Genomic DNA, 20,333 nt, shown 5'->3' with positions numbered 1-20,333 from the left:
TCCCATATACCCAGTCAATCACTGCACTATGCAGGTGAGGGCCTCCTGCAGATGCCATGTTATCAGAAGGTCTGTTGTGCACAACATAGGAAATGGACCATTAGTGTGGCAGCACCTACCCTGTGGAACTCCCTACCCTTAAATGTTAGACAGGCGCCATCTCTGTTATATTTTCGGCGCCTATTGAAGACCTTCCTCTTTCAACAAGCCTTTTGAGTTGAGACCTTATCCCAGTCTGCTTCTGTGTTGGAATTGCTTTTTAATATGCTTTTAAACCTTTTTTTAAACAATTTATTTTTAACTTATTTTTAAAAAATCTTCAAAGCTTTTTAAAAAAATGTTTTTAAAGTTGTTTTGTTTTAATATATTTTAATGTCTGTTTTTATGATGTTTTAAAGTGTTTTTAGTGCTTTTGTTTGCCGCCCTGGGCCCCTGCTGGGAGGAAGGGCAGGATATAAACCAAATAATAAATAAATAATAGTATGGGATGCACACCTTAATGTGGTGAGGGGGTTTGAGAGTGTTGAAGAAGCTAAGAGCAATGCCGTCAGGAGTCTAGACCAAGAGACTAGACTCCTAGCAGGGGCACCGAAGGCAGAATGGTCAAAGCTGAAACACCAGACTAAGATGCATCCAAACTCAGAGGAAGGCAATGGTAAACCACCTCTGAATATCTCTTACCACGAAAACCCTATGAACAGAGTATCCAAAATGAAACACGAGATAGTGCTGGAAGATGAGACCCCCCAGGTCAGAAGGCACTCACCGAGCTACTGGGAAAGAACAAAGGACAAGTACGAGTAGCGCTGTGACTAATGACGCAGTTGGGTGAAAGCCGAAAGGAAGCCCAGAGGCTAATGCGCACAGATGCGAAAGGAGAGTCTGGAGTTGTACGACGCACACAATAGGAACATGGAATGTGAGAAGCATGAACCAGGGAAAGTTAGAAATCGTCAAGCAAGAAATGGAATGCATCAACATTACAATACTTGGTGTGAGCAAACTAAAATGGATGGGAATGGGACATTTTCAATCAGGCAACTACAAAATATTTTATGCAGGAAATGAGAAATTAAGAAGAAATGGGTTGCTTTAATAGTGAGGAGTGATGTAGCAAAAGCAGTTAGGAGCTAAAACACAAGGTCTGAGCGAGTTATATCAATGAGATTAAATGGGAAACCTATCAACATAACCATCATACAAGTCTATGCTCCGACGGCAAACACAGAAGAAGAGGAATTATAGAGATTTTATGCAGCAGTACACAAAGAAATTGATCACACACCAAAACAAAATGTGCTGATAATCATGGGGGATTGGAATGCAAAAGTAGGGAACAGAGAAGAATTAGGAATTGTGGGGAAATGGGGTCTAGGAGACAGAAATTAATCAAGAGAAAGACTTATTGAATTCTGAGAAGCCAATCATTTGTTTCTTGCAAGCACATTTTTTGAACAACCGAAAAGACGACTGTACACGTGGATGTCACCAAATGGTCAATATAGGAATCAAATTGATTATATAATTGGTAGCAGAAGATACAGAAGTTCCATAATTTCTGCAAAAACAAGACCAGAAGCAGACCGGTACAGATCATGAACTGATAATATTGAAAATCAGAGTAAAGCTAAAGGACAACAACAAAGCAATCATAATTCCAGAACACAATTTAAATAACATCCCAGAAGCATATAAAGATCAAATAAGGAACAGGTTTGAGGCTTTAAACTTAGTTGACAGAGAACCAGAAGAACTATGGAATGAAGTCAGAGACGTTATCAGGGAAGAATGCAAAAAGACAATACCTCTAGTTAAAAAGAGAGAAAGACCTCAATGGATGACTGAAGAAACTCTTAAAATGGTTAAAGAGAGAAGGAAAGCAAAAGCAAAAGGAGATAGAAACACAGTCAGAACCCTAAATACAACAATACAGTGACTAGTACATAGAGACAAAGAGAACTATTACAAAAAGGACAACAAAAAGGGTAGAACAAGAGCCCTATTCCAAAAGATTAGAGAAATGAAAGGGAAATTTAAACCAAGAGTAGGGATGTTGAATAATCAACAGGGGAACACACTGACTGACCAAGATGAAATAAAAGGAAGATGGAAGCAATACACTAAAGAACTCTATAAAAGAGATGCAAGGATGACAGATTTATTCACGGAGGAACCATATGATGACGAACCAGAAATTTTAGAATGTGAGGTGAAAGCTGCTCTTAAAATACTTGGAAGAAACAAATCACCAGGAATAGATGGCATACCAATGAAGTTGCTACAAGCTACTGAGACTGAATCTGTCCAAATTTTGACAAAAATCTGTCAAGAAATATGGAAAACTAAACAATGGCCCACAGACTGGAAGCGTTCCATATACATCCCAATTCCAAAGAAAGGGGATCCCAGGGAATGCAGTAATTATCAAATGATTGCCTTAATACCCCATGCAAGTAAAGTAATGCTCAAGATTCTACAACAAAGGCTCTTACCGTATGTGGAGTGAGAAATGCCAGACGTCCAAGCTGGATTTAGAAAGGGAAGAGGCACCAGAGTTCACATCACAAACATACGTTGGATAATGAAACAGACCATGGAATTTCAGAAGAAAATCACCATGTGCTTTATAGATTACAGAAAGCCTTTGACTGTGTAGATCATGAAAAACTATGGAATGGTTTAAAAGAAATGGGGGTGCCACAGCATCTGATTGTCCTGATGCACAGCCTATACTCTGCACAAGAGGCTACTGTAAGGACAGAATATGGAGAAACTGATTGGTTCCCCATCGGAAAGGGTATGAGACAGGGATGCATTTTATCACCCTATTTATTTAATCTATACGCAGAACATATCATATGGAAAGCATTACTGGACCAAGATGAAGGAGGTGTGAAAATCGGAGGGTGAAATACCAATAATTTAAGATACGCAGATGATACCATACTACTAGCAAAAACCAGTAATGATTTGAAACAAACGCTGATGAAAGTTAAAGAGGAAAGCACAAAAGCAGGACTACAGCTGAACATCAAAAAGACTAAAGTAATGACAACAGAAGATTTATGTAACTTTAAAGTTGACAACGAGGACATTGAACTTGTCAAGGATTATTGATACCTTGGCACAGTCCTTAACCAAAATGGAGACAACAGTCAAGAAATCAGAAGAAGGCTTGGACTGGGAGGGCAGCTGTGAAAGAACTAGAAAAGGTCCTCAAATGCAAAGATGTATCACTGAACACTAAAGTCAGGATCATTCAGACCATGGTATTCCTGATCTCTATGTATGGATGTGAAAGGTGGACAGTGAAAAAAGGGGATAAGAGAAAAATCAACTAATTTGAAATATGGTGTTGGAGAAGAGCTTTGCGGATACCATGGACTGCAAAAAAGACAAATAATTGGGTGTTAGAACAAATTGAACCAGAACTGTCACTAGAAGCTAAAATGATGAAACTGAGGTTATCATACTTTGGACACATCGTGAGAAGACATGATTCACTAGAAAAGGCAATAATGCTGGGAAAAACAGAAGGAAGTAGAAAAAGAGGAAGACCAAACAAGAGATGGATTGATTCCATAAAAGAAGCCACAGACCTGAACTTACAAGATCTGAGCAGGGTGGCTCACGACAGATGCTATTGGAGATTGCTGATTCATAGGGTCGCCATAAGTCGTGATCGACTAGAAGGCACATAACAATTGTCTGCATATCTTAAATTATTGATATTTCTCCCTTCAATTTTCACACCTCTTTCATCTTGGTCCAATCCCACTTTCCGCATGATATGTTCTGCGTATAGTTAAACAAATAGGGTGATAAAATACACCCCTATCACACACCCTTTCCAACTGGGAACCAATCGGTTTCTCCATATTCTGTCCTTACAGTAGCCTCTTGTCCAGAGTAAAGGATGTGCATCAGGACAATCAGATGCTGTGGCACCCCCATTTCTTTTAAAGCATTCCATAGTTTTTCATGATCTACACAATCAGAGGCTTTGCTGTAATCTATAAAGCATAGGATGATTTCCTTCTGAAATTCCTTGGTCCGTTCGATTATCCAACATATGTTTGCGATATGATCTCTGGTACCTCTTCCCTTTCTAAATCCAGCTTGGACATCTGTCACTTCTCACCCTATATACGGAAAGAGCCTTTGTTGTAGAATCTTGAGCATTACTTTACTTGCCTGGGATATTAAGGCAATAGTTTGATAATTACTACATTCCCTGGGATCCCCTTTCTTTGGAGTTGGGATCTATATTGAACGCTTCTAGTGTGTGGGCCATTGTTATATGTGTACACATTATTTAGGAGTTTGTCAAACACATAATACAATTAAACAATATAATATAAGGTTATAATATATAAATTAGATATAATATAATTTAAATATACACACGGGCTTTTTTCTGCAAGAATCCAAAAGGCCGCATGTGTACAACGTTCTATAGAATTGTTTACTCTTTATTGTTGTCGGCAAGTGAGCCGCAGCAATGATATTCAATACCTACCAAAAATTATCTTCATTTTGTATGATGCTTATGATTTCCCGGTGGCAATGTTGTAAACATTTCTTTCTTTCAGTGTGAGGCCCCTTGTAATGTGAAGCCCTAAGCTGTAACTTGTACGTAAATCCGGTCCTGATGCCATCTGTTCCTGGTGATTTACTTCTTCCAAGTATTTTAAAAAGAGCTTCCACCTCACATTCTAAAATTTCTGATTCTTCATCATACATTGCTCCGTGAATAAATCTGTCATCCTTGCATCTCTTTTATAGAGTTCTTCAGTGTATTGCTTCCATCTTTTTATTTTATCTCAGTCGGTCAGTGTATTTCCTTGTTGATTATTCAACATCCCTACTCTTCGTTTAAATTTCCCTTTAATTTTCTCTAATCTTTTGGAAGAGGGCTCTTGTTCTACCTTTTTTCTTATTCTCTTCTATTTCTGTACAGTAACTATTGTAATAGTTCTCTTTGTCCCTATGTACTAGTCACTGTATTGTTGCATTTAGGGTTCTAGCCATGGTTCTGCTTTTTCTTTTACTTTCCTACTCTCTTTAACCATTTGGAGAGTTTCTTCAGTCATCCATTGAGGTCTTTCTCTCTTTTTAACTAGAGGTATTGTCCTTTTGCATTCTTCTCTGATAATGTCTTTGAATTCAATCCATAGTTCTTCTGGTTCTCTAAGTTTAAAGCCTCAAATCTGTTCCTTATTTATATTCTTCTGGGATGTTATTTAAATTGTATTTTGGCATTATGATTGCTTTGTTGTTCTTTAGCGTTACTCTGATTTTTGATATTACCAGGTCATGATCTGTACCACAGTCTGCTCCTGGTCTTGTTTTTGCAGAAATTATGGAACTTCTGTATCTTCTGCTACCAATTATATAATCAATTCAATTCCTATATTGACCATTTGGTGATGTCCACATGTACAGTCGTCTTTTCAGTTGCTCAAAAAATGTGTTCGCAAGAAACAAATTATTGGCTTCACAGAATTCAATAAGTCTCTCTCCTGCTTTATTTCTGTCTCCTAAGCCCCATTTCCCCACAATTTCTAGTTCTTCTCTGTTCCCTACTTCCCTAAGCACATCTTGTTTTGGTGTGTGATCAATATCTGCTTGTACTTCTGCATAAAATCTCTCCAATTCTTCCTCTTCTGTGTTTGCCATTGGAGCGTAGACTTGGATGACGGTTATGTTAATAGGTTTCCCATTAAATCTCATTGATATCACTCACTCAGACCTTGCGTTACACACCAGACAATTATTGCACTTTAAACAGTCATGGCTTCCCCCAAAGAATCCTGGAAAAGGTAGTGAAGGGGACTGAGTGTTGCTATTTTATTTATTTATTTTATTTAATTTCATTTATAAACCGCCCTTAGCCAATGGCTCCCTGGGCGGTGTACAACATACAATAATAACAATAATCAACAAGAATCGCAAGATATAAAATACAGATACATAATAGGACTACCTAATGTTAAGGTAATTAAAACATTAAAATACATACAAATGAATTAATTAAAATGCCTGGGAGAATAGGAAGGTTTTGGCCTGGCGCCGAAAGGATAACAGCGTAGGCGCCAGGCGTACCTCCTCGGGGAGACTATTCCATAATTCGGGGGCCACCACCAAAAAGGCCCTAGATCTTGTCATTACCCTCCGAGCTTCTCGATGAGTCGGTACTCGGAGGAGGGCCTTAGATGTCGAACGAAGTGCACGGGTAGGTTCATAGCGGGAGAGGCGTTCCATCAGGTATTGCGGACCCACACCGTGTAAGGCTTTATAGGTCAATACCAGCACCTTGAATCTGGCCCAGAAACAAATCGGCAACCAGTGCAAACAGGCCAGAACAGGTGTAATATGTGAGGACCGATTGGTCCTCGTCAACAGTCTGGCTGCTGCGTTTTGCACTAGTTGGAGTTTCTGAACCGTCTTCAAGGGCAGCCCCACGTAGATTCCTATTCTCCTCACAGAGCTACAGTCCACCGAATTCTCTGGGAAGACTGTTCAACCACTCTGGCCACTGGAGCTCTGTCAGCGGAACAGGAGTCTCCTAATAACTAGCAGCACTCTTCAGAAACAACACTTCCCAGGATTCTTTGGGGAAGCCACGACTGTTTTAAGTGGAATAAGTGTCTGGTGTGGCTGTAGCCCCCTGATTTGCCAAGCCAAACAGCTGTTAGTCTAGCTTTTGGAACACTGACAGTTGGTTCTTACTGATTATGAACATGGGTGGTTTCTAATTAATTTTAACAAATTATGAGACCACTGAGAGAAAAAAGTACAACGGGTCTGGATTATTTTACTCGTGTTTTAGACTTTGAACTCTGGATTCTCTCTGAGTGTTTTGTGTATCACCATGAAAACTTAGAGGGTTGTTAAGCAAGCATTTCTGAGTTCAGGACAATAAGTTTGTAAGATTTTGTTTTGAAATGTGCTTATGGGAAGCAGCAGAATGACATGGGTGTGTTTTCAATTTAACATTGCAGAAGATGAAAAACCCATGCTGGCTTTAACATGTAGCCACTCTTGTGGCTGTATCATATTTATAAGCGTGACTGTCAAAGATGTTTATTATTTACACAACCCATAAGGATATTTATAATGCAATCCTACATATGTTTACTCAGAAGCAAGTCCCAATTCATTCAGTGGGGCTTACTCAAACAGGAAAGCATGCACAGGTCTACAACCTCAAGTGATAAGAAGCTTCACTCATCCAACCCAAAATTCAGAATCATGCCACTTTAAGCAGTTTTGCAACTGTTTTATTACTTTTTATGGTTGTTGGATTTTAAATGGATTTATTTCTTTTTGTGAGCTGCCTTGGTTTCTAATCAGCAATCCTACCTCACAGGGTTGTTGGAATGATTCCATATACATGCACACTGGAGATGTAAAAGTACATACAAACATATAATAGTTTATCGTCAAAACCAGTTGGTCATTGCAGAACATTTTTTTTTAAAAAAATCTGTATTAGTTTCCTACCAAATAAAAGCAATGACACCTAAGTAAACCCTGCCAAATTACTTAAAAAGTAGGATTGGAGGGGGAGAGAAAGATTTACAATCCTTTGGTATGTTCACTCAAAAGTCCCACTGATTTACAGCACAATCCTAACCATGTTTAGTCAAAAGTAAGTCCTATTGAATTCAATGGGGTTTACTCTTTGGTACATGGGGTTAGCATTGCAGCTTTAGGCTGCAATCAAATACAAACTTAACTGGGAATAAGTCCCATTGAACACAATGGAGCCTACTTCTGAGTAGATGTGGATTGCAGGTTTACTCATACAAAGGTGAGTATACTATTAAAGCTTCATAATGGGACAGTTTTCAATGCAGGCTGTGAAGCTGACAGATAAACTGCCTTCTCTGTGTTGTATAAGCTAGCATTGTATTTGCATTGTTCTTGTTGCATGGTATTTTTACTGGTTATTTCTTATGTAATTTTTTTTGGTAATCTGTTTTAATATGTTGTTCATGACTTTGGGGGCCTTCTGGCCAAAATGTGGTATATAAATAAACTATAAACTAAACTAAACTTCTTCAACTAGCCTAGGGAAATTTAAACTTGTTTGACTCCTTATAATTATTAAGGTATAACACATTGTAATGCAATCATGAGATGCATGTACACTTTTTAAAAATTCTGTTCAAAAATTATTTGAAAGATAAAATGTATAATATGATATTTTTGCAAGTAATTGTAAAAAAAACCCTGCATGTACACTTTTATTATAATCATAACTGAAGTTGTTTACTGTGCATGCCTACCACGATCCTGCTGTGATCTTCAGTTCTAGATCTCCTTAAAAAAGTACTCTCTCTGCTGCTGAAAGCTTATTCAACTTGTGATGTGCAGAAAAGCAGGAAAGGGAAGTTGTTTTCAGGACTTGACATGGGTTCTAGCTATTGCCTGTGGAGGTCAACAAATCCCTCGTCAATCACAACCCTGACTTCACTTATTGGCTAAAAACCTGAAAGGGCAGGAATTTGAGCAGCCAGCTGTTAGCTCATTTAACAGAAGTTGGGAGGGAGCTGACATTTTGGTGTATATTTCTTGAACCAGACCACCTAGGAATTTAATTTTAAAAAAATGAAAGCTAAGAATCGGGAGATTAGGGTGGCTCATGTGGAGAGTACCCCCCCAAAAAAACAATCTCCAGGTGGAAACCAGAGACCTGGCAACCTTTGATAGCTACCTCTGTGTCATCTCCAGTGAATTATTTTATAGATTAAGGCTACAGTTTTGAAGACTGATTTATTAATCATCTGGAGAATGTTAGAGAATGAACTTTGTTGGCTAGTAGAATTTAAACTTACCTAAAGCCTGGATTACAACGTGCATAATTTTCAAAAGGAGTTATGAGGAAACTTTTATAAAATTGTATTTAGTAGTATAGTGAGAGAGCTTTTTCACTAATTTTCCTCTGGTTTTTTTGGAGAGAGAACTTAATCCAAGCTCAAATGAACGGAAGTGACCAGACCACTTCAGTGAGACTGTGGTCTGGTTTGGCTCATTAACCTGATGCGGCATAAACCTTCAGCTGTCTGTATAGGCCTGTTGTGCAAGCACAGTTTCAGTTACTGTTTGAAAAAAAAAATCCTTTACATGAGACTATTTGGGTCTTTTTTAAACAGCTTTCCCCCGAGATTTCCATTCCTCCCCTTTCCAATTTCATTATCAGGAAGGTAAAACAAGAAGGGGGAAAAACGGGCAGAATTCCTTTCTGCATGTGAAAAATAGGATTCAATGAATTGGTCTGACCTTTACTGGTCTCAGAGAGCGCATTGCAGGAGGGCACAGCCATTATATGGAATGGGAAGGCCATGTGAAAGCCTTCCACAGATGGATCTTTCCAACCTATTCCTCAGGGTTTTGCACACAAGCTACTCATATGACATTGGGGATCAATGGAGCCACTTATCCTCAGGTTTTAAATATGTGTGAACTCTCATCATATATTATGGTTGAGCTTACTGCAGTGTACCTAGTGAGAGAGTATGAAAGGATGTTAAAGGTCTCCATTCCTCCTTAAGGGCAGGATGGCATGGAGCTTAAAAGGGGATGGATCATGCCTCCCCACCTCAGTTTTTTACAGCTTTTACTTTTGTAAATACCTCTATGCCTCTGGCCTCAACACTATCTTTTGTATCTTTATGGGATTCCTCCCAATGCTGCCCTATATATCTACTCTCTGTTTATATTCATAGGCTGGTACTGCTAATGCTGCTGTTCATACCAAAACTCAGTGAAATGTAAAAGCCGCTTATTGCCACTAGAAAATTCAAATAAAATAATATAATTTTACTCAGTAAATTGAGACACACTGGATTTCTGTTGTTGTTATAAGTTGGTTTGGTGTATGTTGATATAACTAGGAATTTACATACAATCTGGAACTAATAAATGCTTCTTATAAGTGCAGCAAGTTGTCAGTCAAGATGGGGTTAAATAAAAGTTTGATAGCCATAGAGAGATTGGTTGAGATACCTATCCATTACTTTTTATGAGTGCAAAGTTCCCACCTGTAAAATGCAGCCGGAGCAGCATGGGAGGGGGGAGATTCCTTGTGTGTCTACCTTTCATTAAAGGAGTGGGCACTTCAAACTTGCATTAACATGCTGCCACTAATAGTAATGAATAATACCACGGTTTAGGTACAGTGGCTGAAATCCAGTGCTTCCATTCTGTTTGCATAATGTCATGTTCCAGTAGCCTCTGCTAATGCAAGATGGGATGGGATTTTCTCTATTCTCCCTTCCCCCTGCAGTTCCCCATGCCACTTTCCACACTGTTGTGGAGGGCCCCCAACCTTCTGGAACAGATTTTCAGGGAGGGCAGAGGGCAGAATTGGGAAGAGGAAGATAATTGTTTAAGTTAGTGGATCAAAATCCATTATGCGAGTGAAACAGCACACCCTCTTAGTAGAATGCACGACTCCCCCAACATCCCTAAAATTTGGATGCTATTAACTTCACACATGATGCGTTTTTGATAAATGTGGAATAAAGATTTGAATTCTCTTTAGAACTAACCCAGTACAGCACTTTTTACACTATAAGCATATTCTAACTCTACAAAAAATATTCACACCGAACTGAAGTGAGTGACATGGATTGAGGAATGGTAGGCATGCTGGAAAAGCTAATGATAAATGTTAAATAAAAAAGCTGTTTTTCTAGCTTTGATTCTACTCTTTAATTAACCATAATAAAATTTCTTTAAAAGCACAATCCTTTACATATTTCCTCAAAAGTAAGTCCCATTGGGTTCAATGAGTCTTACTCCCAGGATACTAGAATCCCATGTCCAGAGAAAGTGGGATAAGAATTCCAATCAATCAGGATCCCTTTAAAAGAGTGAAAGACAGGTTAAAGGTATTCTGATACTTCATAGCCTAAATGTATAAGCCATAGCTATTTTGGAGTTGGGGTAGAAATTATGTTCTATTTTCTCTATAAGTTGAATGAAATTCTGTGCATACAATATCAAATGTGGATCTGGAGTTGGTCTTGATATAGTTGCATGTTTATCATGGATATAAATTACAAATCAACAAATTGGAACAATATTACTATGAAAATGCTTCTGAGCATTATATATTATTTTGGCATGACATCTGAATTCTTTTAAAATTCAAGTCCTAAAAGTGAGCTTAACAGAATTAAAGCACTTAGTTATTTATAGATTGGTCATGAGCACTATCTATATTCACTAACAGGCAAAAAACCCTTGCTGTTTAAGAATGTACCTATAGCCACCAGATATTTCTATCAAACTTTAAAAAGCAGAGAAATCGGGCATCTATTTATTTTGGGACAAGCCGGGCCTGTGCAAAAGGGACGGGCTCCACTTCAACCAGAATGGAACCAGACTGCTGGCACTTAAAATTAAAAAGGTGGCAGAGCAGCTTTTAAACTGACTGAGGGGGAAAACCTGACAGGAGCTGAGGAAGGTCCAGTTTGGAATAAACCTCCCCCCTGGGATAAAGACCAAAGAAATGATGAAATTTTAAAAGGGGTAGGCCTAGAAGTAAGCATTGTGAGAGCAGGGGCACAGGATATCAATTCAGAAGGGCAAAATCACCACAGGCCAAACCAAAAGTGCCAAAAACACTTGAAGAGAGACACTGCTTACAAGTATCTGTATGCTAATGCTAGGAGCCTCCGAACCAAGATGGGAGAACTGGAGTGCTTGGTCTTAGAGGAGAGCATTGATATAGTGAGCATAACGGAGACAACCAGTGGGATACGGTTATCCCTAGATATAAACTATATCGGAAGGACGTATTGGTGGCGGTGTCACTCTATACGTGAAAGAAGGCATTGAATCCAGCAAGCTCGAAACCCTAAAAGAGGCGGACTCCTCCACAGAATCGTTGTGGGTGGTGATACCATGCCCCAGGAGGGATTTAATACTGCGAACGATCTGTCATCCCCCTGATCAAAATGCTCAGGGAGACCTGGAGATGAGATATGAAATTGAGGAAGCATCCAAACTAGGAAATGTGGTAGTAATGGGTGACTTCAACTACCCGGACATAGACTAGCCGCATATGTGTTCCAGTCACGACGAAAAAGCAAAATTTCTAGATATTCTAAATGACTATGCCCTAGACCAGTTGGTCATGGAACCGACCAGAGGGACGGCAACCCTGGACTTAATCCTCAGTGCGGACCGGGACCTGGTGCAAGATGTAAGTGTTGTTGAACCGATTGGGAGCAGTGACCATAGTGCTGTTAAATTAAACATACATGTAAATGGCCAATTGCCAAGAAAATCCAACATGGTCACATTTGACTTCAAAAGAGGAAACTTCACAAAAATGAGGGGATTGGTAAAAAGAAAGCTGAAAAACAAAGTCCGGAGGGTCACATCACTCGAAAATGCTTGGAAGTTGTTTAAAAACATTAGAAGCTCAACTGGAGTGCATACCGCAGAACAGAAAAGGTACCATCAGGGCCAAGAAGATGCCAGCATGGTTAACGAGCAAAGTCAAGGAAGCTCTCAGAGGCAAAAAGTCTTCCTTCAGAAAATGGAAGTCTTGTCCGAATGAAGAAAATAAAAAGGAACACAAACTCTGGCAAAAGAAATGCAAGAAGACAATAAGGGATGCTAAAAAAGAATTTGAGGAGCACATTGCTAAGAACATAAAAACCAACAACAGAAAATTCTATGAATACTTTCAAAGCAGGAGACCATCTAGGGAGGCGATTGGACCCTTGGATTAAGGGAGTCAAAGGTGTACTAAAGAACGATAAGGAGATTGCAGAGAAGCTAAATGAATTCTTTGCATCTGTCTTCACAGTGGAAGATATAGGGCAGATCCCTGAACCTGACCTAACATTTGCAGGAAGGGATTCTGAGGAACTGAGACAAATAGTGGTAACGAGAAAGTTCTAGGCTTAATGGACAGTATAAAAACTGACAAATCACTGGGCCCGGATGGCATCCACCCGAGAGTTCTCAAAGAACTCAAATGTGAAATTGCTGATCTGCTAACTACAATATGTAACTTGTCCCTTGGGTCCTCCTCCGTGCCTGAGGACTGGAAAGTAACAAATGTAACGCCAATCTTCAAAAAGGGATCCAGGGGGGATCCCGGAAATTACCGGCCAGTTAGCTTAACTTCTGTCCCTGGAAAACTGGTAGAAAGTATTATTAAAGCTAGATTAACTAAGCACATAGAAGAACAAGCCTTGCTGAAGCAGAGCCAGCACGGCTTCTGCAAGGGAAAGTCCTGTCTCAGTAACCTTTTAGAATTCTTTGAGAGTGTCAACAGGTATATTGATAGAGGTGATCCAGTGGACATAGTGTACTTAGACTTTCAAAAAGCGTTTGACAAGGTACCTCACCAAAGACTTCTGAGGAAGCTTAGAAGTCATGGAATAAGAGGAGAGGTCCTCTTGTGGATAAGGAATTAGTTAAGAAGCAGAAAGTAGGAATAAATGGACAGTTCTCCCAATGGAGGGCTGTAGAAAGTGGAGTCCCTCAAGGATCAGTATTGAGACCTGTACTTTTCAACTTGTTCATTAATGACCTAGAATTAGGAGTGAGCAGTGAAGTGGCCAAGTTTGCTGATGACACTAAATTGTTCAGGGTTGTTAAAACAAAAAGGGATTGCGAAGAGCTCCAGAAAGACCTCTCCAAACTGAGTGAATGGGCGGGAAAATGGCACATGCAATTCAATATAAACAAGTGTAAAATTATGCATATTGGAGCAAAAAATCTGAATTTCACATATAAGCTCATGGGGTCTGAACTGGTGGTGACCGACCAGGAGAGAGACCTCGGGGTTGTAGTGGATAGCACGATGAAAATGTCGACCCAGTGTGCGGCAGCTGTGAAAAAGGCAAATTCCATGCTAGGGATAATTGGGAAAGGTATTGAAAATAAAACAGCCGATATCATAATGCCGTTGTATAAATCAATGGTGCAGCCGCATTTGGAATCCTGTGTACAGTTCTGGTCGCCTCATCTCAAAAAGGATATTATAGAGTTGGAAAAGGTTCAGAAGAGGGCAACCAGAATGATCACGGGGATGGAGCGACTCCCTTATGAGGAAAGGTTGCAACATTTGGGGCTTTTTAGTTTAGAGAAAAGGCGGGTCAGAGGAGACATGATAGAAGTGTATAAAATTATGCATGGCATTGAGAAAGTGGATAGAGAAAAGTTTTTCTCCCTCATAATACTAGAACTCATGGACATTCAAAGAAGCTGAGTGTTGGAAGATTCAGGACAGACAAAAGGAAGTACTTCTTTACTCAGCACATAGTTAAACTATGGAATTTGCTCCCACAAGATGCAGTAATGGCCACCAGCTTGGATGGCTTTAAAAGAAGATTAGACAAATTCATGGAGGACAGGGCTATCAATGGCTACTAGCCATGATGGCTGTGCTGTGCCACCCTAGTCAGAGGCAGCATGCTTCTGAAAACCAGTTGCCGGAAGCCTCAGGAGGGGAGAGTGTTCTTGCACTCGGGTCCTGCTTGCGGGCTTCCCCCAGGCACCTGTGAGAACAGGATGCTGGACTAGATGGGCCACTGGCCTGATCCAGCAGGCTCTTCTTATGTTCTTATGTTCTTATCCTGTGCAAGTTTGCTGAGAATGGATTGATCATTTTCATGCTTATTGAATGCAATGGGATTTACTGCCCTGCAATCATGCTTAGGATAAATGAAACTGACCACAGGGGATGGGGAGGGGAGGAGGAAGGGCAGGGATAGGGGGGAGGAGGGAGCAGAGGAAGGGCAGAGGGGAGGAGGGGGATGGAAGCAGGGAGGGGAGGAGGAGGGCAGGTTTATTCATTTGCATGCTTAAGATAGGTAAAACTGACCATGGGGGAGCGGAAGGGGAGGTAAAGGAGAGGGAGGGAGAGGGGATTGGAAGGGGGGGGAAGGAGGGGCAAAGGATGGGGGAGTGAAGGGGCAAGAGGGAGGAGTCATGCTTAGGATAGGTGAAAATGACCTGGGAAGGGGCAGGGAGGGGGAAGGGGGAGGGACGGGAAGTGTTTCCTCCACCTTTTTATTCCACAGCAGGCACATGTAGTCTCCCACCCAAGTTTAAACCAAAGGTGTCCCTGGACACATGCACACCAGGCCTTTATTTCACTTTAGACAGTCATGGCTTCCCCCAAACAATCCTGGGAAGTGTAGTTAGTGATGGATGCTGAGAGTTGCTACGAGATGCCCTGTTCCCCTCATAGAGCTTAAAGCAGAGCAGCTGACAGTTAAACCACTCTGGCCATTGGGACTCTGTCAGGGGAATAGGAGTCTCTCAGCACCCTTCACAAACTACACTTCCCAGGATTCTTTGGGGGAAGCCATGACGGTCTAAAGTAAAATAAAGGTCTGGTGTGGGTGTGACCCCCTGATTAGCCAAGCCCAGCAGCTGTGAGTCTGGCTTTTTGAACACTGACAGTTGGTTCTTACTGAGCATGCTTGGGCTTATTATAGAGTGTAATGGTAAATTTCTTAAATTATTTAAAAGTCAGCTAGACATTTCTTTAACTTTTAAGCTGCAGAAGATGAAGATCAGAGTATGGGGCAAGGTCAGTAATATGATTACAGATACTCTGTGAACGTTGCTGATTTTTAATTAATTTCAAGAAATTATGAGAACTGTCGACAAAAAAAGTCCAAAAGGGGTCTGTTCTCCCTCTCTTTTTACACTTTGAACTCTCGATTCTCTGTGACTTGTTTCATGTATCGCCATGAAAATTTAGAGGGTTGTTCTACAGGTGTTTCTGAGTTCAGGGCAATGAAGGTTTGTAAGGTTGTATTTTGAAATGATCTTATGGGCAGCATCAGAATGGCATGGGGGCGTATTTTCAATTTAACATTGCGGAATGTGAAAAATGCATGCTGGCTATAGTATACAGCCACTCTTATGGTTGTATAATTTTACGAATAATACTTAATTCTCCTATTAAGAGAGAGATTATTTATTTCGTTAGTTAGTCACCTCATAGCCAATGGTCTCTAGGCAACTTGCAACAGAATTTCAAAACCTACAATATAGAACAGATTTTAAAACATGCAATATAAAGCAAATTTTAAAATATACAATCTAAAAGCTGAAAACTCAAATTAAAAAAATCCTAAGCACACATCAAGGGCCAAATGCCTGAGTGAAAAGGAAGGTCTTTTCCTGGTGCCTAAATATGGATAAAGAAGGTGCCATTCATGCCTTCATGAGGAGAGTCTTTTATGTAGTCTTTTATTTCATAACATCTAATGTAACATCTACTATTATGCTCTGTATTTGTGGTCTGTTGACTGTTAATAAAGATTTGATGATGATGAGCATTCCACAGCTGGGGTACACCACTAAAATGGCCCGTTCTCTTGTCACTCTCCGAGCCTCCCTTGGAAGGGGCACACGAAGAAGGGCCTGATGACGAATACAGGGTCCGGGTCCATTCATACGGGGAGAGGTAGCCCTTGAGATACACCCTTAACAGTCACACATTCCTGTTGTCCTCATGGTAAAAATTGTCTCTGGGTTTTTGTGCATGTGTGTTGATGTGTTGACACTATATTGTGAAAATTAACAAAAGAACTTCCTGCGTCCCTCACTCTTTTCTTCCTTCCCCAGTACAGATTGTGTTATTGGCTCATGGGGGTGGGAAGGGAACAATCCAACTGAAGTAGGCCCTGATGTTGCATTCACCTGGCTCCCTCGCTCTCTTCTTCCTTCTCACAAGATAGATGGTGTCCTCCATGCCAGCCAGCTGGGTGTGTGAGCTTCCAGTTTAATTATCCACAATGCCATTGAGTGATGCTATGTCAGACACTCCAGGACATCCTGGGAAATTAAACTGGTGGCTTATAGACACCCTCAGAGTAGGAGGCGGCTCACAAGAAAACACTTTGCTGTGGGTTTCCTCGAACTTTGAGGGGCCCCTGATCAGGACATTGTGCATAAAAATAGTAAAATACAAATATAAAATCACAAAATAAACACAGAACGGAAGAGCAGCTTTTTCGTTTTGTTTTTTCTGAGTTTCAAAAACTGAAATAGCAAACGCTGTGACCTAATGTCTTGCCATAAACTGATTTCTAGGTGGACTTTCAATCCAGGATGATTGTAGTGCCAGCTGTTCATTCTGACTACTGGGCCAGAAGAGCTTCACTTACTCTTTTATACACTCCTGTTTTTAACTTGGTTGTGTTCTCATTAATACGTTTTTTCTTCCTTACACCTTCAGCTTATTCCTCCTTTTAAACCTCAAGTGACATCTGAGACAGACACCAGATACTTTGATGAAGAGTTTACTGCTCAGACTATTACAATAACACCACCTGAAAAATGTAAGTATCTCAGAAGTGTTTATAGCATTGTTGGAGACCTTATAGCATTGTGGATGTATAGATTTTATGATGAAAAATATAATTTAAAGGTGCCAGCAAAGCATCATCATCACATCTTTCAGACATGTGGTTGCAGCATCTCTGTAAATGACTTTCTTGTAACAGAACGCTTGTAGAATTCACATTTTAGGATTAAAGGCATACTGGCAATCCATGATTAAACCTGAATTCATTTTTTGTCTTCCCAAACTTGTTTCCTGAGTTGCTAATAATCCTAGCTCTAATAAAAGTGAAAGGGGAAACTCCCAAAAATGTAAATAGGGTGAGCGGTGCAACAGAGTATTTAACGTGAGGATCTGTTTGAAACATGACTTTCATTAGACATTTTGTTTTTTTAACGTCATAGAAAAATTCTGATAGAACTTCTTAACGTTTGTACTGTATGTTAAACATAACAATTTAGTTCGTTTAGTTTAAAGGTCTAATAAATACTGCATTCTAATGAATATTTGCTAAAATAACTTCCAGCTTTTCAAGGTATCGGCAGAAGATATTGGTGAATATTAATAGATAATATTTTCTTTATGTTTTCCTGTCAATTGTTTTATGAACTTCAGTGGCATCCCAAAATGTTGGAGTGTATCCCTGGTAGGAGTGCGTGCGTGTGTGCATGCGTGTGTGTGTGACCTGAGCCTCTGGCTGAGGGGCCTGGGGAAAAAATGTGATAATAAAAGACAGAAGTTGCTTTGTTTTAACTTGTGCCTTGCTTCATGTGCAAAATATGTATCTGTAGTTTTTGAACATTTGAAAGTGCAGTCAATCTGCATGTGAGACAATGGAATATGAGGCTTCTGACTGCAACTGAGTGCTTGGTTTGAACTAGAGGGGGCCTGAGGGAGAAATTTAACTAGACTGACCTTTGGTGCAACCTGAGAGGTATGGGGGAATTTTGACTGGTAGCCCAAACCATCCCTAGTCCCACCTCTGGTCTGCAAAGAACAACAGAGTAGCTGTGAGCTGCTTTTTCTCTAAGCACAGACCTCCAACCTACAATACGAGTATAATAGGGAGCCCCACTACAGTATTGTTGTGTGCTACTCTCTCAGCTCAACCTGAAAGACTGGGATAAAAACAATGGATGGCATTGCAGGGTTGTTGTGTTTTTTATCAGCCCCCAACCTGCAATAGGATTCCAATAACATTGGACAACACTTCAAGATTGTTGTAAACTACTCAAAGCCTGCCCTGCAGTGAACTTCATAGCTGTCATATGCTGCTCTTTCCCAGCCACAGCCCCTTCCAACTTGCAATATGAAGAATGAACTGCGTTGGAATTTGTAATAACAGCCTAATAATAACGCTAAACAAGAACTAAGAGTTTACTGCTAGCTTTTAGGTTTATTGGGGGGTAGGATTGACACACTAGTGCCCAACCCAAGGATCATTAAAATGTTGATTTTCTCCATTGATTTCTATGGGTAGCTCTTATTTCTGTACCTGGGGACATTTTGAAAATAGCTTCGTAGCATGAATGAGGAAATAACCTACCCAGACAGTGAAATGGTCCTTTCTGTACTTTCTTAAAAAATCCCTTAATCTCCTTCAGCCACCATTCTATCCCTCCTCCACAGTTGTCAGTTTTGCCCTTCTCTCAGACCCTCTGGGTTTCTTCTAGGGTATTTACTACCCCATAGGATTTTTTTTTACTTATCTGTACCTCAGGCTTAGCTTGAATCTGTTCTACCTGTCTTTTGTGCATGAGTGCTGTGTTAAGAATATAACAAGAACCTATCAGATCAGACCTGTGGCCCATCTAGTCCAGCATCCTGTTCTCACAGTGGCCAGCCAGATGCCCAAGGAACGACTGCAAACAGGTCATGATCAGGGCCGTCACCAGGTGTGACTGGGCCATTAGGCACCAGCCTGCCTCAGGCCCACAGCACCATACAGCCCAACACCCCCTCCTGATACAGGCAGTGCGAGGTTTAAATAGGCCAGCTGGCCCCACCTACCTCTCGCATCAGTGCACGTACCTGCCATCAACCCGTTAGGGATGCCCCTGCTGTCACCTTGGGTGATGGCAGGCATGTGTGTACAGCGCAAGCTGTATGCACGCTGACGTAGGTGGGGCAGGTAGTCTTATTGCAGCCCATGCTGCCTGTATGGGGTGTGTGTGTGCCTGGGAGCTCCCACTCTGTGATCTGATGTGCAGAGGCCCTTGACCAGGGTCCAACCTGGCCACCCACAGGCACCAGGCCCAGTCATGAGCACAAGAGCAGTCTCCTCTCCTGCGGTTTCCAGCAAGTGATATTCAGAAGCATACTGCCTCCAACTGGAGGCAGACATAGCCATCATGTGTAGTGGCCATTGATAGCCTTCCCCATGAATTTGTCTAATCCTCTTTTAAAGCCATACCGGTTGGTGGCTGTCACTGCCGCCTGTATGAGCGAATTCCATACTTTAACTGTGCACTGCGTGAAAAAGTACTTTCTTTTGTCTCTCCTGAACCCTCCAACATTCAGCTTCATTGGCTGTTCACGAGTTTTAACGTTATGAGGAAGGGAGGGAGACTTTTCCCTATTCACATTCTCTATGCCATGCATAATTTTATACCTTTATCAACTGATATAATTTTATACTTTATAAAATTAGCATTTTATGCTTTTGGCTACAGTATGGGAAGACTCAAATTAGTATTAGAATGAATGGTGCAAAAATCCTGTGAAAGAAAAACTTGAAATCCACAAAGTGGTGGATTGTAATTCCTTGTATTGCTTCTGTAATATTGTAATTTGTTTAATATAACCAGATAAAATATATCTTCCTTTAGCTCCTAGTATTGTTCTAGTATTGTATGCTGTTCTGAAAAGAATATTAAGATCCAGCATACATAGCTTTATTAATACAGTAGTCTTTTTTCTTTTTTTAGCACATATGGTTATACTAAAATATATGCAAAATTCTGTATATCAAGTTATATACTTTGAAATGTATAAG

At 40.4% G+C, this 20,333-nt stretch overlaps 1 protein-coding gene across 10 annotated transcripts in view; it reads left to right on the top strand.

The window, feature by feature from the left end:
• Positions 1 to 20,333, top strand: part of AKT3 (AKT serine/threonine kinase 3) — a 289,204-nt gene that overhangs the window by 263,694 nt on the left and 5,177 nt on the right. For all 10 annotated transcript variants that reach the window (XM_061624615.1, XM_061624607.1, XM_061624614.1 and 7 more), the window contains one exon: positions 17,234 to 17,336. In XM_061624615.1, the coding sequence (XP_061480599.1) occupies positions 17,234 to 17,336 (103 nt within the window). The remainder of the gene's footprint in view (positions 1 to 17,233; positions 17,337 to 20,333) is intronic.

Source organism: Rhineura floridana, chromosome 4 (genome assembly GCF_030035675.1).
Source record: "Rhineura floridana isolate rRhiFlo1 chromosome 4, rRhiFlo1.hap2, whole genome shotgun sequence".
Taxonomy (NCBI): domain Eukaryota; kingdom Metazoa; phylum Chordata; class Lepidosauria; order Squamata; family Rhineuridae; genus Rhineura; species Rhineura floridana.
The sequence above is the reverse complement of the archived record's forward strand: the minus strand, read 5'-3'. Positions and strand labels throughout refer to the sequence as shown.